We start from the raw sequence: 22157 nt of genomic DNA on the forward strand, positions 1-22157 counted from the left end.
GACACCATCGAATGCTATCCGTGCTGGTCGCGCTGGATTTGAACGCCGCGAACCTCCGCTGCGATACGCTCGCTTCACTGCCACTCATCCTCGATTACATCCAGCGAAAGATATATTACAACGGAACATCAAAGCGTACAGTATGTATGTCAAAACGAAGAAAGTATCCGAGACGAAATAGAGACACTGTCCGGCGGGCCGCGGGTCCTGTACACTCCTACTTCCTCTTCTTCAAGCTCGCCTTGACCAACGACGCCGCGCGCTCCGCGACAATGTACGTCGGCCCCTGCGTGTGCCCAGAAGGGATGAACGGCTGTCCCCAAACACGATCAGCTCCCACATCCTCAGCCCAGGGAAAAAACGACACTCACGAACGCGCTCGCGTCAACGACGCGCAGCCCCTTCGTCCCCTTCACGCAAAAGTCGTTCTCGAGCGCGCTCCCGAGCGCGACGGTCCCGACCGGGTGGTCGACCGTGTCCGCGTTGTCCGCCGCGTACGCGTCGACCTCGGCCGGCGTCTGCGCCGCCGCGAACGCGCCGAACTCGCCGAGAACGTAGCCCGCGAACGCGGGCGCGGCGACGAAGCGGCGCGCGGCGGCGATCGCGGCGCGCACGATCGCGCGGTCGACGTCGGTGGAGAGCAGCGCGGGGTCGATGAGCGGGGCGTCGAAGGGGTCGGTCGTGTTCAGGGTGACGGTGCCGCCTGAGGCGCGGGGGAGGGAAGAGGGGCGAGGTCAGTGATGGGAAGATCAAGGCGAGGGAGGTGTCGACTTACGGGACGAGGGCGAGATGACGTTCGTGACGAGGGAGAGGAAGCGGCCCGTCGAGGGAAGAGCTACCCGCTTCGACGCGAAGTTGTCCTGGGGTATGGGTCAGTCTCCGCCGGCACGAGCCTGGGCCATGAAGGGATACGGACGCTAATGATGATCTCGAAGTGCGCCGAAGTAGGACCTGCGCTCGGATCCTCCGCACCAATGTCGGTGAAAGTCGAGTCGTTTGCACGCAGCCACATGAACTGGTTGGTAGGCGGGAGCCCCAGGAGGCCCGTTCCGTTCGTCATCCACAACTGGAGCTGCTCGGCGGTCAGGTTGGCGCTCCGATGGAGGTCGTCGAGAGTGAAGTTGGCAGTGACGTTCCATGAGTTGCCGAGGAAGACGTGGTCCTTGAATGAGAACCTGTAAGCGATGTCGTTGCAGGTAAAGGAAACATCTCGTACCTGGAGGTTTCCGCCGACAGCTGTGAGGTTGACGAGAGGAGTGATGCCCTTTTCAGTAAGATGACTGGCATCACCAATTCCAGACAACATAACTGCATCGCAGTCGTGAGCACAAGTCCTCAGACGGCGCTTGAACGCTCACGAATGTGAGGGGTCTTGATAGACCCTGCAGACAAAATCACCTCCTTGGAGGCTGTGAGATTATAAGTCGGACCTGATGCTATGTCAGCTGACTTGTATATCCTGAACGTCATGAGACCCACCATCTGCCGATTGAGCGAACTCGACTGTCCGCATATCCGGAGAGTCAGTACAGGGACCAACTGGGTGCAGCTTTGTCACGCGAGTATCAATGAGGATGTCCAAGTTGGTACGATTGAATGCTTGGGCAAGATACGAGGACGCCGAGGTGACGCGGACGCCGTCGTGAATCTATGGTCTAGGTCAGGGATGAGTTTCACATAGTATGTCGAAACGCATACAGTCGACTGAGTCCAACCTATAGCTCGTTAAATATTGGATAAAATGTCTATAGAAGAGCGTCTTACTGAAGCCAATCGTATCGCCGGAGTTGTAGTCAAGGTTGAAGGGGAACTGATCTGGGAGCTCCGCAGAGGCGTTCAGTGCAATGGAGTCAATGGCTCCAGGGGCATTCCCGCGACGCTGATGTCCACAACGCCTACAACCTACATCAGCACATGCAGATCTCTATATTTCGCACAAAGGCACTCACCATTTGCCTGGTGGACCGCCGGGTTGAACTGCCCAGTCGCGTTATGCCCGTCGGTCGGGGCCGTCATATTGTCGACCTTCAAGGCAAAGGGAAGGATATTCTCCCACTCCCACCCGCTGTCTCCAGTGACGTTTGCAAACCTGCCAAAGTCGTCCTTGGTCCCGCGGCAGAAGATCATGAGGTCTACACGTGCATTCATGAGTATATGCGAAGCAGGGGGCCGAAGTCGGACGTACTGGTCGCCGTGGAGCCGCCGAGGACGAATCCGCGAGGGTACGCGACCGCTCGGTTGTTCAGACCTTCTTGCGGGGTCGTGGTGAAGTTCCAATCCTGAAAGGAACAGCATGGTGAGACGCCACGACAGGCATGCGGTGCACGCTCAGAGCTGCACTCACGAACTTGGACCCAGTGAGCCTCGAGGAGAACCCAGGAACTGAGATGTTCACGTTCATGAAGTCACTATGTGCGTTCGCCCTTGATGAGCCCATGAAAAGCGCCGAACACGGCCTAGCACTCACCCCGTACCGGCCTCGATGAGCAGGACGTTCGTGTGTGGATCTTCAGTCAGGCGGGTTGCCATGACCGCACCTGCCGCGCCAGCTACGTGCGCATATATCGATCAGCAAAAGCATAAAAATGGTGAATGAGTAGAGATGAGAGCGAGAGGGAAAAGAGAGAAGCCGTGCGACTCACCGCCAACAACGATGACATCATAGGACTTACTGAGCACCTCGCTCGTCGGGCTCGTGAACAGGGCCGCCTGGGCCGCGTGCAGCCCGAGCGCGATGGCGGCGAGGGCCTGGAGTGCGTGGAACGGCGCAGAGGGCATCGCTGGATGCAGCTGGGTGAGCGGGTGAGCGACGGAAGGAAGGGGGGAGAGAGCTATATGTACCGGCCGCGCGCGCGGGAGGCGTCGTGACGTGCCGGCTAAGCTAGCAGGCAGATGGGACGGTGGCGGACGCGAGCGGGGCGCGTGAGTGGACCCAAGTCGGGCCTGGTGCGCGGGCGTGCGTGTGGCAGAGGACTCCGTCTGCGCGGACAGGGCGAGCCTAGTTCGTCACTGAGCAGGGCTGCCTCCTTGCCGCGATCGCGCGAGAACGGCGCTATTTATAAGGCACGATGGCGGCCTCCTTTGATTTCGGTCGCGACGGGCGCGAGAGCGGCCCTGGCCTCCCGCGACGCTTTGCGAGAGACGTACGAGCGGACATAGGCCCGAGGCTGCCGCGCGGCGGCGGGTGCGCATGTGCGTAAAGAGCCCCTCAAGGCCTCAGGGCCCCTGCGCACATCTCTTCCAGCCCTCCCACCTCCGTCTTCGCCTGGGATGCGGAAGAGGGCAGAGAGCGGTACGTAACCTGCACACCGTCGGGCCCCACGCACGTCGCGCGGAGAAGCTCGGAGCGAACGTCCGGCTTCTCGGCACAGTTTACGGCACTCCGCAGCGTCGTCCATGGTTGCGGAGCCCTCAGGTTCGGGTGGTGCTGGGCCGCGGGCGGGGGAGGCGGCGGGCTCGGGTCGGGTATGGTGGTGGAAGTCGGCGATCAAGGGAACGACCACCAACTAGTTACTGAACACGAGCACAAATCTATGCAAACAGCGTTAGCGCCCGCTCTAACTCCACACTGGCAATGACAGTGAGCGTCGAGCAGAGAGGGAGGGGGCACGTTCGTCTGTCTGCACTTATGAAAAAACACAGAGAACGAGTGTGAGCACCATGCTGCAGCTGGCAGCAATTGCAAGCAATTGAATGCCTGCAGTATTAATATCACAACGATGATCAGGAAGCCATGGACGTAAGCCCCCGACACTGTGGACTCGCATGGTCGGCCGCCGCGCCCTGCGCACTGAGCATAAGTCCTCGGTTTGAAGCGGCGCCTCGCTCGGCGATCAACCCCTTTCAGCGAGGGGGAGGAGGAGGAGGAGGCGGGTGATGTGAACAGACGGAGTTGGGCCCACAGCTTTGATCCTAATCGGGAGGGAACGGACAGGGACGGGCTACCAAACCACTCACTCACCTGGAATCCACACCGCCGGGGTCGTCAGAAACGCGAGCGGAGCATGGCAGCAGATGGTGGTACATTCAGTAGCGCCTATCATATCACAAGAGAGCACAAGAGACGTAAACCGGTAACGAGCGAAGGGTGTGCGGACAAATATATACAAGACGCGCGAGGCGTGCGCGACAGCGACCAGGAGGAAGGAGGGGCAACCGCGAGGAGACCAGGTCCGGGGGTGACAGCTTCACTCACAGCGACACGTAGACGGCTCACACCGCGCGCGCGACGGAGCTCGCGATGTCGAACTTGCGCGCCCGCACGTCGTTCATCTCCAGGTCCGGCCAGTTCTGCACCGGCTCGCGCTTGTCAGCCCCACCCGCGCGCGCCCGATGACAACGCGCCGTGACGCACCTCCGCATACTTGTCGTCCGCCGACCCCGCCGACCGATCCGAGTCCACCGCGCGCGAGATGTGCACCGCGACGGCCTTGCCGTCGGGCGCGGCGAGCCCCTCGCCCGCGCCGCCGGCGGTCATCGTCGTCGCGGTCTCGACCGTGGTGGCGAAGCCGTTGAAGCCGATGCTGCGCGACATCGAGAGGGAGTTGCCGCCGACGGAGCGCGTGCCGGCGATGTTCGCGCGCGAGTTGAGGGACGTCATGAGCGTGTTCGAGTACACCTTCGAGAGGATGAGCGCGATGATGAGGTGGATGTTCGTGTCCGGCAGGCCGAGGAAGAAGCCGAGCTCGAGCACCGCGGAGAGCGCGCACGCGCACCCGGTCTCGACGTCAGGCGGATCAGGCGGCGGACCATGAACTCGGACCGCTCGAAGTCGCGGGTCTTCTCCCGGACGTTGTACAGCTGTGGGGCGTCGGGAGGCTGGTCAGAGAGGGCGGGAGAGCAAGGAGAAGAGGGCGCACGAGGTAGACCATAGAAATCATGATCGTCTGGGCGGCTGCGTCAGAACTGGGTTCCGGATCGGATTCGACGGCGAAGAAGGGAACGCACCATGTCGGTGAACGCGCTGCCTCCGAGCCAAACCTGATTTGTCGAGCAATGATAATGAGCACCGAGCTGAGGCGGGACAAGCGCCGCCGTGAACGTACGATTGTGCGGGCGAACATATCCGTGTCGTGCAGGCGTTCGATATCCTTGAGAGAGATGAACTACCAGGACCCGACTGATCAGCACTCGGACCGGTAAAGCACGGGTAGTGAACGCCTACCGAGATCGCAATTGCACAGGCGGCACCGGCCTGAGCGAGCGCGGTCTGCGGGCGGGTACAGTCAGCATCGCCCAGGTGGAGCGAGTCGGACGAGAGAGATGTGCGAACAATCATGATGATGATCGGAACCACCCTCCACTTTCCGAGCTGATAGATCCTCCATGCGTAGAACGTTTGCACCCAAATAGAAACTACGATATGAAACACCGAAGTGAGCTCCACCGTGGCACAAATCGAGCGAAGATGAAATGAGCACGCACTGACGCTCGAGACGATGGGCAGCCCAGTGAACGTCCAGCCGGGGAACTGCAGGTTGACGGGGCGGCCCCAGCCGGCGCAGAGCGTCTGCCACGCCTCGCAGGCAACGACGATGCTCTGGAAGATGTCGAGCGCGAAGATCGTGTAGACGGACGCCCGGATGGCGAACCGGTCGCGCGGGAAGGACACGTGGTAGATGTCTGTGGACGAATGGAAGAAAACGACGGTCAGCTGCCGAGTGCCGCGGCGCGTTCAGAGAGAAGAGGGTGGACGAACACAGCTGGACGGTGGAGATGCCGAACAGCATCCAACAGAACAAGGCACCGATGAGCTGATGCGGCGGCGGCGAGACGTATTAGTCGAGTGAGCGCAGCGGCTCAATAATCACCACTACGCACAATGGGGCCGATCCTGCACGGTGCCTGTGGTTAAAGTATTATCGGCGAAGGGGAAGCGAGGAACGTACCTCAGCAGGGTCTCGGGCGACACGGGCGGCTGGGTCGAATCGTCTGCCATGGTTGGTGCCTCGAGGGGAAACGGAGGTGGGGTGGTGTCGGGTGAGGGCGTCCAGAAGACTCGACGGAGGGTGGGCTTATAATACATCGCGGGTCGGCGCACCCGATTGCGCGTCCGGTACACGACAGATGATTGAGTTCCAGGCGATTTATGGAGGCAAAAAGCAGATGAGCGCGAGCCTTGCCAGTCTACTGACGCCGGGACATTGCTCCGCCACCCGTGATACTGGCTCAGAGCTCGAGCATCAGCTTCCTGAGGCTTCCATCGGGAACTCGCAGGAAGTGAGGAGCTGGAAATTACACGCCATGCGACGGCAGGGCGTGCGACTGGACCACGAATATTGATTATGTGAGGGAGGGCACTCACCGGGGGAGCGGGTAGTAGCGCGGGACCGTGCGTTCGCGGCCGGTTTGAGTTCAGACGCACGTAACGCGCGCGTGGATCTCGGCGCGAACGTTACTCATGCCCCGCCCCGTAATCCGGGCGAGGGGCGTTGGCGCAAGACGCGGCGCAGGCTTGTCGGAGGCTTCCGCTGGAGGATACGGCTATGTACATCGCGCAGGGACCGCGCACGCGAGCCCCTGGTAGTGCGAGGCACTGCCGGCGAGGGTCAGTGTGCATCTCGGTCCCTCTACCGTCGGCTCCGGCGCCGGCCGTTCTCGAAGGTGGCCACACGGTCGTCCCCGGGTTCCCGGTCGAAGACGGTCGGGCGTGCGACCCCATTTGAAGGGTCTGCACCCGGGGCAACGTAATCCCGTCTCTGTGCGGAGCGCTCTCCACCCTTAGGACCGGGGCGCGGCCCACGGTGTCTGTTGGCAAAGTTGCAGAACACCGCGGAGGGAAGATGGCGCCCGTCTGGCACATCCGGGATCCTCGTCTCCGATGCCAAAGCGGCCATTGAAGGTGGAGCAACAATCTTGCCACAGATGAAGAAGGCCGAGGACGATGCTGTCGTCTGGCATAAAGGAGTCAGATGTGGCAGCACGGCGGATGAGAAAGAGAGTTGGACACGACGCTGCGCACCGGGCGTTCAAACGCCACAAAGGCGTCGCGCTCCATCTATCAGAGAATCCCGCGTGCTCCACCGTAGCAGCCACGGACCCGCCGCGGGACGGCGGGCGCGCCTGTTCTGCGCCATTTGAGTTGCAGAGGTGCCGAACAGAGTGCCGCCAATCAAGCTCGCCGGCTAAGAGAGGCCTGGATGAGATCGTTGCATGTGAGAAGGTTACCTCACGCTTTTACGGGGCCGTGAAGTGCTGCAACGCCTGTGCACTGGGCCAAAGCGGCACAGATCATTCTGACCGGGAATTTGAAGTCGAGGCATCTGGACATTGGCCCAGGGAAAGGAAAGCCAAAAGCGATCGCCTATCACGCTTGCAAAGGAGGTCTCCGGTCTAGATGCAGCAACTCACCCATCAGAGAAACAGCTGAGCGGCGCAAGAAGCGAGCTTACAATGGAGCCCATCATATATCTGTTTTCGGCACTCCGCCTATGTAGGTGCTTCAGGCTCCTGACCGTCCATGATACCCCGTTCCTGCAGCGTCCAGGCACATGCCGTAACCTGTCAAAGGGAATGAGTGGTCACCGGTCGGCTAAGCTTTAAACTCAACCGGTCGTCTCCGTCAAAACTCGCAATTCCATCTCGCACCGATTCCCGGATACGAAAGGTGGATGTGACAGCAGGATCAACACTCACATATGGTGGCAACGAATGGCGAAAACGCGGCTCGGCCCACCATTCGCTGCCCATTCACTGCTCGTGCTGGATCGCGAAGTCCTGCCTGCGTTCGACTGATCGTATCCCGCGAACCGCGTCCACCCGCAGACCGACGGTGCCAGGTCTCCGTGGCATGTTCGCTGCCGTCTTGCGGTTCGACGCTGACGTCTTGCGGACCGAGGCGGTGCGGCGGTGCCACGCGGTGGGAACTCCGACTCTGCAGATGGGGAACAGGGCCTTGCGCCCACGTCGCCTGTGGAAACCGAGCGACGATTTGCACATGGGTAGCGAAGGAGGTCGTTGACGGGATGACGGGCGGGGCACTCACGCTGTCACTGCACAGTGACCTCACGCGTTGCCATTGGAGCGAGGCCCGGCAGCGTCCGTCCGAGACAAGGGGGCGCCCGCGCAGGGGCGAAGCCATGGATCCGAAGTACCTCGCTATTATTGTGGCCTGCCCATGTATTAGCGGACATCGTTAGAACAATCGGGAAGCCACGTACACTACGAGGTGATTGTCGGGGTGCGTAACGAGAGTACGCGTGTAAGGTTCGGCGCCATCGGTGAGGTCGACATTTTCGGCCGTAAGGTTGGAAGAAGATTGTCGAAGTCGGCAGCAATCAAGCTGGTGTTTGATTGCTGTGCCTCCCGACCCAGACCACCCGAAGTTGATGCAGGACGAAGGCAGAGCAGGTAAGAACGCGCGGGATAACGACATGACTATTAATATACTCAGAGTGATGAGACCGATAAGAGCTTGAGAGTTGAAAGTTACTCACCAGAGTTTCTCTGTGATGTGGGTACTGCTAGATCGATTCCATCATGTGGTGCGCATATACATGGCCAGTGGGTATGAGGAGGAGGAGAGAAACGAAACAGTGGAGCGCCGAAAACAGCACGAATGTTATTAGTCAGCACGACAGTCGCGGCCCGGTGGATCCTGACTCCTGAGGGCCTGTTCGGTAACCCGAGAGCGGTCGTGTGCGACCGGTGTTTACTACCATAAAAGGCAGGAGGGCCCGCGCGCGGTATATGCGCAGTTTCCCGCGCTAAGCGTCAACGAAGATCGCGCGTTCGGAAACCTGCGACCGCGCCCGCGCGCGACACCGAGTGTCTGCGACCGAGTTTTTGCCCCGGGCCTCGACGTTCATTTTTCCCACTTCTCCTCCCCTCGCAATGTCTGCTGATGCTACCCCTGCCCCTCTGGTGAAGGTGGTTCCTACTTGCTTCATCTGGACACCAGAAAAGGAGGTCCAAGTCTTGCAGACTCCCTTGAACTCCGGCTCGACCGTGACCTGCTTCAAGACCACCACTTATGTCAAGTTTCCCCACAGGGGTTTTTTTGGCGTTTTTCTGAGATGCTACACACACACTTCTTTGTTTGTCTCTCGAGGGCTGAGGTTTCATTAATGCTTGATGCTGATGCGGCCTACGTTCGGGCCTTCTGCGGTCAGCGTTGCAGTTGCTGTGGACTTTTCATCTTGTCCAAGAAGGGCTCAGTGCTTTGAAGTAGGATACATCTTTGTAGCTTAGATGATTGGATATTCGTAACTAAGCTACAGAGGCGGACTCGTGAGCTGGTATCACTGTCATCCTCCTCCTGCCAGAAGGGCAGGCGCCCGACACATACTCCGTCTGCCCGCAAGCGCCAGAAAGCGGTCGCCATCACTGACAGCGGTATCTGTTCCCACGGGCAGATACTGGTCGCACACGACCGCTCTCGGGTTACCGAACAGGCCCTGAGTACTTGAGTACGAGTCAAGTACTCATTCCTAGGTTCCAGCACCGCCGAGTTCAGAGAAGGTATACCGCCATTCGTTATGCATCAACCACTTGGTCCGCTGCATAAAAGAGGGAGCGCTTCGTTCGTGCTGCCAGCACTGCAAGACACACCGGAACGCAGAGTTGAGAAATGCTTTGTCCAACCTTTTACTGCAAAGGCGATAGCGAGGATGAAAGCGAGCTCCTTGGGCGGGTGGCTCAGACGCAGAACTAGTGTTGCGGGGCGTACTTCATCGTAAATAGACCCGCGGAAGTCGATGGTCTATTGCAGGAAACTATCATCCGAGCCAACTACGCGCGAGCCAGCCCAGCAAACCCGCAGAAGCAGATGCCACCAGCAGGAGCTGCTTTTCGTCCAGTGGTCTTCGTCTGAGTATGCCCTCAACCGCACCTCCTTCCGCCTCCGCCTCCTTCCCTCTATCCTCCACCTCACCCGCCTCCGCCTCGACCGGAGCGACCGCAGCCACCGTCGTCGTGACCGCCATCGCCGCCTGCAACAGCGCCTCCTGCCGATCTAGCCTCTCCTGCATCTCCCGCGCGTGCCCCTCCAACATCCCGTCCGTCTTCGTCGCCAGCTCCTCCACCTTGCGCTCGAACGTCTGCGCGAGCCTCCGGCGTTTCCACGGCTCGACGACGAGCGTCGCGGCGACGAACACGCACAGGTTGAGCGCGAGCGCCGCGAGCGTGCCGTACGTCGACGCGCTCCGAATCTTGTCGCTCCACGCCTGCTCCTCGTGGTACCGGCCGAGGGTGACGCGGAGGAGGTCCGAGAACGCGCGCTCGACGGCGTCGTCCGCGGCGCCGGCGGCGACCTTCGCCCGCGCCTCGGCCTGCTCCCGCGCGTGGTCCTCGCGGATGAGCGCGGTGTAGCGCATCACATCCCCGTCCGTCCAGGAGGACTTGCGCTGGAGGAGGTCCGTCACTTCGCGCTGCGAGTCGGCGCGCTGGAGGACGGCGGTGGAGTAAGCTTCCTTGGCGGCGCGCGCGGCCTCGCGGGCTTCCCCGATGCGGAGTTCTGGAATGCGACGAGCACAGGGGAAAGGAGGGGAGAGAGAAGAGCGGTGAGCTCTTTAGGGATCATCGCATACTCGGGGGGACGCACCTTGTTCAACGACACGCCGCTTTAGCAACTCGATCTCCTCGTAGCCCGTGACGCGGTTGAGCTCCTTCCCGAACTTGGCGAACGTACGTGCCACGCGCGTCGTGAAAGCGTCCCCCTGCGTGCGCATCTCCCGCAGCGTGTCTACCCTCCATGCGTCGAGTTGTGACTGGAGCTTGTTGAGCTGCTCCCTCGTTGTACCGCTCTCCGCAGACGTACTCGCAGTGGTGAAAGATGTGGCAGTAGACGCGGAGGATGAGAATGAGGGGTCGGACGATGCGGTCGCACTGTCATTCGATGACGGTGCAGGTGAGGAAGTGGAGGTAGAGTGGTCCTGTGACGGAATGTCGGTCGTCTGCTTGGTGTCATCAGACCTTGGAGAGGATGTTGGAGGGGGTGGGGATTGTCTACTGTCGCGAGACAGTGCAGACGCAGAAAAGCATCGCCGTGTAGCTGCCAAAGGAGAAGACTCAACGCGGTCAAGCGGGAGATCTAGTCGTGGTGGAAGACATGATTGGTGTGGCCGGAACCGGACAGAGGGAGCCGCAAAGGCTCGACGATACATCGCCGCAGCCTGGGGCTTCCTTGCACAGTCGACACGGGGAAGATGTAGCAAGGTGCCAGAGTGAGTGAGAGTGCAAAGAGTCCGTCATACGCGCTCCGTCGGATACTGGTCGGACGGACGACTCACAGATCACTCCGAGGCGTTCCGTCGGGCCGGTGGGTGGCGAGCCGACGAGTTCGAACCGTGCGCGGGTCAATTCATTTCCTTCTCAATCGACGAAACGCTTCATAGATTGTCGACCTTTCCCGCCTTCTAAACTAGGAGCACCCACAAGCCGAGTTCCGCACGCCTAGAATATCGGTCTCAGAAACGCCGATGGATCCTCGTGTAAGTTACGTTGGCACATCGCATGTCTGAGGTTCACATGCCTCTTCAACTTGTTCACGAGCCCGTCTCCTACACGAGCACTCGCAACTCGCTTCGCAGTCGCACCGGTCACAAACGCAGAGAAACGGCGCGTCCCGCTCCTCCGCCTTGCGCTTCTCCTTGCGCTTTTCAACCTCCTCTTTCGCCTTCCCCCGTTCTTGCGCCATACGCCCAACCTCGCGCGCGATCCCATTGACGGCCACCACCAAGTCCAAGCTGCTCGGAACGACCGCTAAGCTACCTGTCGCATGTGTCCGCGGGAGGGTCTGGTGAGCACAGTGTACACGCGCTCGATCGCTACGAGACCCGCCGCACTCACCGATGCTCGCCGGGAACGCGGTCGCGGCGCCTGCTACCGCGAGCGTCGCACCCCCCACGGCGAAAACCGCACCCCTCAGATATTTTCTGGCCGTGCCCACCTGCTGTGGGAAGTGCTCTTCCACATGCTGCAGGCTGGCTGATGATGGGCAGGTGCACGGGACGTAGTTCCAGGGCTCGACGGGGGAGTCCGCGGTTTCCTCAAGTTCTGACGCCGATGCCGACAGTTTCGGTCCTGTGCGACGGTACGGCGGTCAGCAGATCGCGTGAGGCGGAACTGCAGGTTTGCCTTGTTCATCAGACAGCTCGAACCATTCATCGTCGTGGCTGGAAGAGCGCGACTCGGCGCTGTCTGAAAATTGTCGGGAGCAGGCGACGAGCACGTGAAGGGTACAGGATACCTGGGGGCATTCTGTTAGATGCACAAGAGAATTGAGGTGGGAGAGAATTCGCGGCGCGCTGGGTGCTTGGGAGACTGCCTTTTTGAAGGGCTATGTCGAGATGGACATGAAGCTCATCAAGTGCGGCACTGCCGCAGCCCACCGCCCAAGACTTCTCGCAGCGTGTTTGACCGCAAAGCTGTGTCGACGATCACTTGGGTCCGACGTGAACGGCCGTCCAAGAAAAAGAAAGAGCCGAATCTATCAAGCCTGTCGTTGCTCAGCTGACTACGCAGGGAATGTCAGAAATGCAAGATACCAGCATCGTGTTGTCAGAGCCCGTTGTCGAAAGCCATTCAATCCCCGAGGCATTTCTTGAGATGTGAACGTCTGAACATAAACACACCAAAATGTCTTCTACCGATACAGCGTTCTATTCCGAGAAATGTACTTAGGGTCATATCGACCGCTCTAACAGTAGGAGCTGACGACTGCGACCCAGAACGTGAGAGCAAAAGACAGATAACGAAAGTGTAGAGTAGATACCGACGCAGTTCCCCCCGTCTACCCTCCTGCGCTCTACCCAGTCCAGTGGTATGCTCCTTCATCCAACCGCGAAACGCGCGATTAACTCCAGACGTCGGTGAGGAACCGGCTGCGCTCCTTGAGAAGTTTGAGCTCCGCCGCGCCCTCGACCTCCGCGCTGCCACCCTTCGCCTCGCCGAGGATGCGGCACAGCGTTTCCTCGACCGCCTTGCTCATGCTACGCGCGTCACCGCAGATGTAGACGTAGCCCTTGCCGGTGATGATCGCGTCCGCAACCGTCTCGCGGTCTTCCCAAAGGAGGTCCTGCACGTAGATCTTGCTGCCGTCGGGCTTGTACACCTCGCGCGAGAACGCGCAGCGGAGAGTGAACTTGCCGTGTAGTTCCTGTGCGTAATCGGACCACTCGTCCTTGTAGAGGAAGTCCTGACTCGAGTGGCGGCAGCCGAAGTACAGGCGGATCCCACCCCAGTCAGCGAGACCTTCCGTGCCGTTCTTCTCGATCGTGCGCCGGGCCATCGCCACACGCTCCTGTACGAAACCGCGGAAGGGGGCGACACCCTACGAAAAACCGTCAGCAGTGTGTTGATGGCAATTCTTGAACTAAACTCACAGTACCGGGACCGATCATGATGACCGGGCTCTTGGGGTTCGTAGGCAGACGGAAAGTGGAACGGCGAACGTGGACAGGGACCTTGTAGACAGTCTCCTGCTTGTAAGCACCGCGAGGACCCTCGATAGCGTACTGAGGAGTGACGACACGGGCCGGCTCGTCCTTGGTGTCGACAAATGGTGCCTCACCGCCACTTGCGGCATACTTGAGGTTGAGGAGGAAGTTCGAGCCAGTTCCGAAGACCCAGCGTGCCTTGACTTTCTCGTTCGTGATAGACTCGTACTTCAGAACAACACAGGTGACGTGGATGGAGTGAGGGTGAAGCTTGGGGCTAGACGAGATCGAATAGTACCGGGGCTGGAGTCGAGTGATGGAGGAGACGATGATGTCGAAGGGGATCTTCCAGGCCGTGGTGTTCTCGGGGGTAGGGGCAACAGAGATGTCGTTGCCAGCCGCGAGCTGAAGGATTTCACCAAGCTTGAGGCAACCGTGGGTGACAATGTTGGCATACTCCTCCTTGTTGGTGTTGAGGTTCTTGAGGAAGGCCTCAGCTTCGGGAGTGGGAGCAAACTTGGACAATACACCAAGGATCTGACGGCCAGCGACGGCGCTGATATCGATGTAGTGGCGGAGGACCGTGACGTAAGTCGTGGGGACCGGGAACGGAACCTTTGCGAGGGCGGGGTCTAGCGACTCAATCTGAATTACAGCGTCTTTCTTATCGTGGAGACCGAGAGTGCAGAGAAGGCGGTCGACTTCAGCCTCAGCGTTCGAAGGCCATACACCGACGTGATCACCATGCTGGTACGTGATGCCAGAATTCTCAGTGTTGAGCTCGACGTGAATGCAGTTGCGGTCGGCGGCGTCGGTGAAGAGTTCGCGCGCAACAGTGATAGGAGAAGGGTAAGGGTTCTTGGCGTCGTGAATGCCCTTCGAGCGGGTGAGCGCACGAGCCGAGAGTTCACCTGCCGGAGGGGTCAGACGCCACTACTGAAGTCAGCTGTTCAGGGAAACGCACCGAGGTAAACTTTCTCCATGGGGTGGTCGGCGACCTCGGTGACGACGAAGTCGGGAGTATCACCGCCCTGTCCCTCTTCGACACCCATGACACGCGCGAAATCCTCCCACATAGGGTCCTTCCATTCGAGGTAGTCCTCTTCCATGCTCTTGTCGTCGTCGCCCTCGCCGCGCTCACCGATACGAGTGGCGCCCATCTTCTGGAGATCCGAGTCGACGTTGCGGGCGATGAGGTTGTAGTGCTCGTAGGTCTTGTTGCCGAGACCAAAGACGACGTACTTGAGGCCCTCGAGCTTGTGCTCGCCGGTGGAGAACTCGAAGCTCTCGTCCGAAAGGTTCTGGCAGAGGGTGACAGCGTTATCGGTAGGCTCGCCTTCACCGTAGGTGGCCATGACGAAGAACGCGCAGCAGTCCTCGGGTATCTGGTCCAGGTTCTCGAAGTCGTATTCTTCGGGATCGCAGACGAGGGAGGCGAGGCCGAACTTCTGCTTGGCTTCCTTTGCGAGACGGATAGCGTACTCCTCCGCGGTGCCAGTCTGCGAGCCGTAAAAGATAACGATGCGTTTTTTCTGCGGCCACGTTGCATCAGTGAGGAAACGCCAGCGCAGAGGGAAACAATGCCGCGACTTACGCCATCCTTCATCTTGGCGACAAAGTCGCGGGGGTTTCCGCCACCAGCATTAGATTTAGAGGAGGTGACCGGAGCAGACTTGGGCTTGGAGGGTGCGAAGATCTGGTCGCGGAAGAGGTAGAGGGCCGCGAGGACCACGCCTAGGGAAAGGATGACGACGTCCGAAGACGCCATGGCCGACGATGGGCGAGGCAGGAGGGAAGAGGGAGAAGGGAGAGAGAAAAGGACAGGGAGACGGAAACCGGAGAGGGAGGGGAAGAGACAAACACGGCTCAGGTACAGCTCGAGCCTATAACGGACGCTGTACGCGACCCTTCCCCGAGTTCTCACACGCTCCGAAGTGGCACATCGCGCGATTCGCCTTGACAGTCACTATTATGTCAGCGCACTCCTTCCTCCGGCGGCGAGCTTCCGGACACTAACCTCGTCCGTCAAACTGTCCCGACCTCGCGCCTTCCCGCTGCGAACGCCTCTAGCCGCGACATAGGTACCCGCACCTGTCGGAGAGTGGGTCGCAATCCCATTCTCCTCGCTTCGGCCGACTCGAGCTGCGGCGCTGCGGGTGGACAGCGAGACACAGCGGCGTTCAGTCATCCTATTCTTTTGGGAATGGGAAGGCTTGGCGTGTCAGCGGCGACGACTGGGGCGATTGTCCGTAGACGTCATTAGCTAGACTAACCCAAAGGCAGAGACCCAGGTCCAAGTCATCACTTGAACACAACCATCTGCGTGCATGAACTTTAATGGGGCTCCTCGAGTGCCGATCGGGCGACGCGCGTCGTCTGGCACGTCCGGCTTGGGCCCGCAGAGGTTGATGCACTGCTGCAGTGACAAACGTCTACCAATGTCGTGTTCTCAAGCGCCTACTTGTTGATCTAATCTTTGATCACCGCATAGATCCAGCTGGTTCTCCCTGATCTTGCACTCAACCCACCACCACGACTCCGAACTTCAGTGTGTATTTACTTGACATGTCGCAATCAATAATACCAATTAAAGCACCCCGAAGTCACGCGCATGGACGACGAAGAGCTCTGGAACAGCGACCCCAAGGTCCTCCAAGACTCCGAGTGGCAGAAGATCTCCAACGACTTCACAAACGTAACCTGCACATGTCTATTTCACGGGCGTATCGCATATAGTGACATCTCCTCAGGCAGGCTACCGCGAAGGAATCACCGCGGGGAAGGAGTCGGCCTTGCAGGACGGCTTCGACGACGGCTTCGCCAGCATCGGCGCGCCCCTCGGCCGCGAGCTGGGCCTCCTCCGCGGCACCTGCGCCGCCCTCATCTCCGCCCTCACCTCCGACTCCGACTCCGTTCTCCTCGTACGAGGAGCACGGAGCACGGAGGAGATCGTGGCGGAGCTGCGCGACGTCGCCGCGCGCCTGTCGGAGGTCCGCCTCTCTGACGTCGCTCCGCCCGACCTGGAGGCCATTGCGCACGCGCGCGAGCATCTCGAGGAGAACGCGCGCCCTGCGGGAAATGAAGACATGGACTTAATGGACGCGACGGACCTGAACGACGACTTGAAGCAGAAGAAGGACATGGAAGGACTTGAGGACCTTATGGCGCGCATGGGCGCAGGAGCGGGCGCCTCCTCGGCCCCCGAACGGCCGACGGCAGAGGACGTGAATCGACTCAAGGCGCGACTTGTGGCCGTCGCCGCTGCACTCGGACTCGATGTCGAATGGAGCTGAAGCGCTGAAGACCTGACGCGCGCAAGTTTCAAGGGAAAACAAATTCGCAACGGATGGTCTCGGTGCGACAGACAGCGTTCTCCGTTCAGTTAACCGCGGCCCTCGAAACCGCGCGAACATGACATCGTGGGGTACATATGGCAAGATTTCCTTGCGCACAGGGTCCCCAGAAGGTTCGAACCGCGAATCCGATTGTCGACAGGCGGCGCAGAGGGCACTACAGGTGTGTGGGTGTGGTGTAGAATACACAGGATCTAGAGCGGAACGGGAACAACGGACACCCTACATGAGACCCAAATGTTGTTGTAGACTACGCCGCACGTCCTCTCCCAGACCCTTCCCGATGAACACCAGCTTTCCGGTATCGGGTAACCCCAGCTCCGCATCCTCCTCGACCTGCGCGATGTCGTACATGTTCCGCACCCCCTGCAAGACATGCAGCTCTCCCCCCGTCGTGACAAAGAGCCCTTTGCATCGTAGGACGTCGACGGTGGCCGATGGGGCACCGGGGACTCGCTTCTCCCATAATACGCTGCGAATCCACTCGTCGAGCTTGGCCATCTGGGTGGGGTTGAGCCGCGGACAGTCGATCTGTAAGCTTGAGATCCCTCGCAGCTCGTAATGTGTGGGCTTCACGTGTGGGTGGTCTCCGTGGTGGTCGTGGTCATGGTCATGATCGTTGGCGTGGTCGGGCTTTGTCAAGCGGGCCCGCGCTTCATGGAGCATCTGGCGAGCGGCATAGGCGTCGACGCCCATGATGTGCTTCAGGTCGATCTCGCCGCGGACGGTGCGGTGAATGGAGGCCGCGGGATTGAGGCCGCGGATGACAGCTTCGGTAGCGTCGACATGCTGAGGCGAGACAAGATCGACTTTGTTGAGAAGTATAACGTCCGAGCCGGCGATTTGTCTGGGTGCAACCATGACGTTTTGAGCGAATGCTAGACACCATAGGCGAGTTATACTTACCGTAGGCTTTCACCTATACCATCTGCAGCATGATCTTCTTCCATTTGCTATAGAAAGCCATTAGAATCAAGGCACTGCAGTATCGGAGAGCTACAAAGCACACCTGTCGACCAAAAACAGCGTCTACCATGCAGACAACTCCGTCTAGGTGGATGTCGCGCCCCAAGCCCGCAGAGTACTCCTCATTTTGCCAAAACATAGATGCGATCGGACCTAACGTATCCAGCTTAGCATTGCACGCTGGGCCCGGTTTTGGACTAAAGCACGCACCAGGATCTGCGAGACCGGTCGTTTCCAGTAAAATGTGATCAAACGCGCCCTTGCGAGCCATGAGCTTTTCGATGGCTGCGGCGCCCATGTCTTTGATGCTGCAGCACAGGCAGCCGTTCGCCAGCTCGAGGAACTCTTCCGACTGTTGGTTGGGGTCATCGGGCGAAGTAACGTTGATCGTTTTTGCTGCATACGAGCATGAGGGGAAAGGATCTCGATGGGACAGGGTGAAAGTGCAAACGTACCTTCGATATCCTATGAATGTCACCCTTCAGCCCTCAGCGATACACTATGCACCTCCGAACGGGCCCCTGCGTACCGCCGTATCTCCGAACTCGTTCATGATAACCGCGATTCGGTACCCATGGCGCTCCGTCAATATGCGCCTGCGCTAAGATCAGCACCAGGGATGGGCGCATGCTCCAGGCACTCACTTGACGAGGGTGGATTTACCGGCACCGAGAAAGCCACAGATGATGGTAAGAGGGACCGTGTCGCCGGTGGACGCATCGGTACTGTTCAACAAAGAAGGTGTCGGTTCCTCTGTGCTGTCGAGAAGTTCACTGCGGGGATATTGAGCCCGACGGGACGGATAGAAGAGGGGGGCGACACACACGGAATATCGTCCAGATCGTCGGCCATAGTGGTTTGAGGCCACCCAGGCGCAATTGTGAAGGAAGGTGGTCAGCTAGTAGTGTCGAGAATGAGCGATGGAATGGTGTTGGCAAAAGAGTGTGCAGAAGGCGCCGACGTCTAACTGAGGGTACCTGCTATGTCATGCATACCATCTATGCCAGGGCCTTTCGGAAGCAGACTGCGAACAAAACAGGCCACAGAGGTGCCTGTGGGGCGTCAGAGCATACGAGAACGGGATCGGCTCGCGGTAGCCAACAAGCAAGAAGAACTGGAGTTTGCAAGGTCTTTGTCTGGTACTTAGGTCCAAGACACTGTAACTACGGCTTGCATTTGTAAGCAGAATCGGAATGGTTTGTAGTTCCGGACAACACGCGATCAAGCGCGCGTGCCAGTCGCGCATGTATACTCTCCTGACCGTCGCCCGCCTACATTACGTTACCCTTCCTCTCTCTAATCCCCGCCAGCCACCTTCGTCTCACCGCTCCTTTTCCTATGGATACCGCGTCCATGGGCCCTGAAGCTCTTCGAGAGCTGATTCAAGGTCCTTCAGATGTAGAGTGGTCGTGCGTTCTTCCCCCAACCTTCAGCCACTATACGACACTGACGCGTTTCGCAGTTACGAGATGCGGAGACAATGTCAGGAGATTCTCCCGCACCTATTCCTTGGGCCGTTACAGGCCTCCAAATCCATAGAAATCCTCCAGTCCCTTGGGATCACACATATGTGCGCCCCGCCACCTCTACGGTGACTTCCGACGCGCTCATCTTTGTCTTGCACTCCAGTGTCTGCATTCGTGACTCCAAAGAGGCGTTTTCGGTCCGGCCAAGATTCCCTGAATCGTTCGCTTACCTGGTCCTGGACGTGCAGGACTCAGAGGAGCAGAACCTGATCAGCTTATTCCCGGGGTGAGTGACCTACTTCTTCATACGTCACTCCCCCCTCCGACTCTTGATGCCGTTTTCTGCGTGATTATAGCGCGAAGAAATTCATTGACGAGGCGATCGCAAACGGCGGCTCAGTCTTGGTTCATTGTAACGGTGCGTACTTCGAAAGCCACCGCTCTTGCGTCCCGGACTTCAACTCGTCAATAGGCGGAATCAGTCTGTCCCCCTCGTTCGTGGTGATGTATGTCATGCAGTACTACGGGCTGTCTTGGGAGGACGCGTTGCACATGGTCCAGAACCGACGGTACTGCATCTCCCCCAACGGAGGTTTCATGACTCAGATCAAGGTGAGTCTCAGACCCGCAGTTGCCGTTGACTGTCTCTGATCACTGGTCATGCAGGAATACGAGTCGATCTACAAGGCCAAGAATGTTATTGCCTCCAACCCACCACGGCTCGCTAACACTCGAAGGAAACGCTCAGAAGAGGACGACGAAGACAACATTCAGCGGTATGGTGCCCATTCACCATCTGTATCGCTCGCCGCTGATGGCTTGCCAAAGGGAAGGAGAGCGGACCAAGCGCGCTTTGATGGACGACGACGACGACGATGACGATGACGACGACGCTATGCAGACGTAGTCCTCATGTGCTTGCTGTGACGTGACCGCTGTGCTGTTTACCTACGATAGGCCTACTTTAATCGCCTGTGCCGTATACTCATGTTTCGCTGTCTTTACTGTCGGTTTGTCCAATTATACTTATCGCTCTCTTTGTTCTCTGTCGACTCCGTTGAAGCGATCCGCCGCGGCGTTTTCACCACCGAATTGTGCGATCCAGCGGTCCGCGTCTCGGGCCGGTGCATACCGCGGCCATGCCACGTTGAGGCGATGGACTGAGTCCACGTATTCTCCGCACAAGACGGCTTCTCGGACAATCCACTCGTTTGCCATAACTTATTACCTTCCGTCACTTGTTCTTGCTGCCCCCCACTCCTTCGCTCTCCCTCGTGAAGTCGCCACACTCACGTTCTTGCGTGATGTCGTACGGAAGGTATTCAAGCTTCTGGAGTGTCTGTTGATGGAGCTTTAACCGAGGTGCATGATCACAGGTTGGCACTATGTGTAGTGGGAGTATATTCGATGTTCTTGGTACGTGACTTGTTCTTCCTGCGCTTGCATGAACTCATGTAGCTGCAGCTATGGGCAATCGCCCAAGAGCGACGTGCGTCTGGTTCGGTCAAGCCTCCTCGCCCTTCCTCTGAACTCCCTGCCAGTATCCGTTCCCTTCCAGCACATAGATGGCACATCTTCCGAGAAGTTCAACTCACCACTGTTTCTGGGGACATGTCAGAGCACTCTGAGCTCTTTGGCGGCGCTGGGTTATATGTACCTGCGGAAGAAACCTGGTCAACCCTTCCGCCAGATGCTCGGTCTGTTCGACTCCCCGAAGCCGGTAACCAACGGAACTGCGAACGGTCACTCCAATGGACACGCCAACAGTTCTGAGAAGACCAAGGCGAACGGCAGCGCAAAGGCGAATGGTCATGCCCCCGAACACAAACAGGATACCCGCTTCGATACCAAGTCTCTCCTCCTCCGCTACTTCCAGTGCGCCGTTTTCATTACCTCCGCTGCGCCCTTCGGCTTTGCCGCGCTCTCCTACATCACGTACCCTGCGATGGTGCTCGGCAAGTCCTGCAAGCTCGTCCCCGTCATGATCATGAACGTCCTCCTCTACCGCCGCAAGTTCGCGCGCCACAAGTACATCGTCGTCGCGATGGTCACGCTCGGGATCACGATGTTCATGGGCTTCGGGAAGGAGAAGCCGTCAAAGGCGAAGGCGTCCGCCAAGGGCGAGCCCTCCGCGTACGCGCAACTGGTCGGGCTCACCTACCTGCTCATCAACCTCGCGATCGACGGCGCGACGAACTCGACGCAGGACGAGATCTTCGCGCGCTACAAGGTCTCCGGGCAGCAGATGATGTTCTGGATCAACCTCTTCTGCACCGCGCTCACCTCCGCCATCTCCGTCGTCCCGCTCCCCCACATCCCCGTCATCCACCCGTCCGAGGGCGGGACCGCGGAGCTCCAGGTCGCGCTCGAGTTCCTCCGCACGCACCCCTCGGCCGTCGTGCCGCTCGCCCAGTTCGCGTTCACGGGCGCGCTCGGGCAGCTGTTCATCTTCGAGACGCTGCAGCACTTTGGGTCACTCACGCTGGTGTGAGTATATACGCTGTCGTTGCACGTCCGTTCGCCACTCACACCAGTTCCTTAGGACCATCACGCTGACACGAAAGCTGTTCACCATGCTGCTTTCCGTGATTGTGTACAACCACAAGCTGGCTCCGGGTCAGTGGGGCGGTGCTGCCGTGGTGTTCGCGGGCATCTCTGTTGAAGCCTGGGTGAAGCGGAAAGGTAGCTTCAACATGACTGATCCAAGGAAAGAAGTGCTGACTGAATGGTCCTTCTAGATGTGCATGCGAAGCGCGTAATTCAGGAGAAGGAGAAGGCGCGCATCAAGACACTTTGAACCGTCCATAATTTAGAGTGAGGATTGCATCGCTGATGTTACATAGATAGTCCATCATTGCAGCCATCCCAGACACAGGAAAAAAAACGCGTGAGCATGACACAACATTGTCCCTTCCCTGTTCACATGCGCAGGTATTTCATCGATATATGGATGTAAATCTCATATTCTCGTCGCTCGTCTTTCGGGCTCAGGTGTC

At 59.0% G+C, this 22157-nt stretch overlaps 9 protein-coding genes across 9 annotated transcripts; 3 read left to right on the top strand and 6 right to left on the bottom strand.

Moving 5' to 3' along the window:
• Nucleotides 1-217: 217 nt before the first annotated feature.
• BXZ73DRAFT_46609 (alcohol oxidase) lies at nt 218-2778 on the bottom strand (the record flags this gene model as incomplete). Its single annotated transcript, XM_048019721.1, has 14 exons — nt 218-313; nt 372-703; nt 776-860; nt 917-1162; nt 1217-1308; nt 1359-1430; nt 1480-1648; nt 1699-1715; nt 1765-1857; nt 1938-2132; nt 2186-2279; nt 2345-2408; nt 2468-2549; nt 2643-2778. The coding sequence occupies 14 exons, from the start codon at nt 2776-2778 to the stop codon at nt 218-220; spliced, it is 1773 nt and encodes a 590-aa protein (XP_047878146.1).
• A 1434-nt stretch (nt 2779-4212) lies between these two features.
• On the bottom strand, nt 4213-5938 carry BXZ73DRAFT_89798 (uncharacterized protein; the record flags this gene model as incomplete). The annotated part of the gene is made up of 11 exons (XM_048025393.1): nt 4213-4305; nt 4355-4720; nt 4750-4800; nt 4860-4886; nt 4948-4980; nt 5046-5105; nt 5165-5209; nt 5273-5355; nt 5425-5622; nt 5699-5753; nt 5885-5938. 11 exons carry the CDS (start codon nt 5936-5938, stop codon nt 4213-4215), a joined length of 1065 nt encoding a protein of 354 aa, XP_047878147.1.
• A 1751-nt stretch (nt 5939-7689) lies between these two features.
• On the bottom strand, nt 7690-8374 carry BXZ73DRAFT_77304 (uncharacterized protein; the record flags this gene model as incomplete). The annotated part of the gene is made up of 2 exons (XM_048022636.1): nt 7690-7909; nt 8160-8374. The coding sequence occupies 2 exons, from the start codon at nt 8372-8374 to the stop codon at nt 7690-7692; spliced, it is 435 nt and encodes a 144-aa protein (XP_047878148.1).
• Nucleotides 8375-9716: 1342 nt separating this feature from the next.
• On the bottom strand, nt 9717-11635 carry BXZ73DRAFT_89799 (Mdm33 family-domain-containing protein; the record flags this gene model as incomplete). Its single annotated transcript, XM_048025394.1, has 3 exons — nt 9717-10453; nt 10541-10740; nt 11631-11635. 3 exons carry the CDS (start codon nt 11633-11635, stop codon nt 9717-9719), a joined length of 942 nt encoding a protein of 313 aa, XP_047878149.1.
• Nucleotides 11636-12793: 1158 nt separating this feature from the next.
• Nucleotides 12794-15144, bottom strand: BXZ73DRAFT_89800 (cytochrome P450 oxidoreductase; the record flags this gene model as incomplete). Its single annotated transcript, XM_048025395.1, has 4 exons — nt 12794-13270; nt 13323-14287; nt 14341-14908; nt 14971-15144. 4 exons carry the CDS (start codon nt 15142-15144, stop codon nt 12794-12796), a joined length of 2184 nt encoding a protein of 727 aa, XP_047878150.1.
• An 843-nt stretch (nt 15145-15987) lies between these two features.
• On the top strand, nt 15988-16669 carry BXZ73DRAFT_46587 (uncharacterized protein; the record flags this gene model as incomplete). Its single annotated transcript, XM_048019718.1, has 2 exons — nt 15988-16071; nt 16127-16669. 2 exons carry the CDS (start codon nt 15988-15990, stop codon nt 16667-16669), a joined length of 627 nt encoding a protein of 208 aa, XP_047878151.1.
• A 282-nt stretch (nt 16670-16951) lies between these two features.
• Nucleotides 16952-18547, bottom strand: BXZ73DRAFT_89802 (cobW-domain-containing protein; the record flags this gene model as incomplete). The annotated part of the gene is made up of 7 exons (XM_048025396.1): nt 16952-17576; nt 17636-17682; nt 17739-17848; nt 17906-18091; nt 18203-18291; nt 18340-18468; nt 18522-18547. 7 exons carry the CDS (start codon nt 18545-18547, stop codon nt 16952-16954), a joined length of 1212 nt encoding a protein of 403 aa, XP_047878152.1.
• Nucleotides 18548-19033: 486 nt separating this feature from the next.
• BXZ73DRAFT_46541 (phosphatases II) lies at nt 19034-20068 on the top strand (the record flags this gene model as incomplete). The annotated part of the gene is made up of 7 exons (XM_048019710.1): nt 19034-19104; nt 19158-19265; nt 19325-19447; nt 19518-19579; nt 19634-19773; nt 19828-19937; nt 19990-20068. 7 exons carry the CDS (start codon nt 19034-19036, stop codon nt 20066-20068), a joined length of 693 nt encoding a protein of 230 aa, XP_047878153.1.
• A 397-nt stretch (nt 20069-20465) lies between these two features.
• BXZ73DRAFT_89804 (UAA transporter) lies at nt 20466-21958 on the top strand (the record flags this gene model as incomplete). Its single annotated transcript, XM_048025397.1, has 5 exons — nt 20466-20479; nt 20538-20581; nt 20703-21648; nt 21704-21843; nt 21900-21958. The coding sequence occupies 5 exons, from the start codon at nt 20466-20468 to the stop codon at nt 21956-21958; spliced, it is 1203 nt and encodes a 400-aa protein (XP_047878154.1).
• Between the last annotated feature and the right edge of the window lie 199 nt (nt 21959-22157).

This window comes from Epithele typhae, assembly GCF_022376455.1.
Source record: "Epithele typhae strain CBS 203.58 chromosome Unknown BXZ73scaffold_22, whole genome shotgun sequence".
Classification (NCBI taxonomy): Eukaryota; Fungi; Basidiomycota; class Agaricomycetes; order Polyporales; family Epitheliaceae; genus Epithele; species Epithele typhae.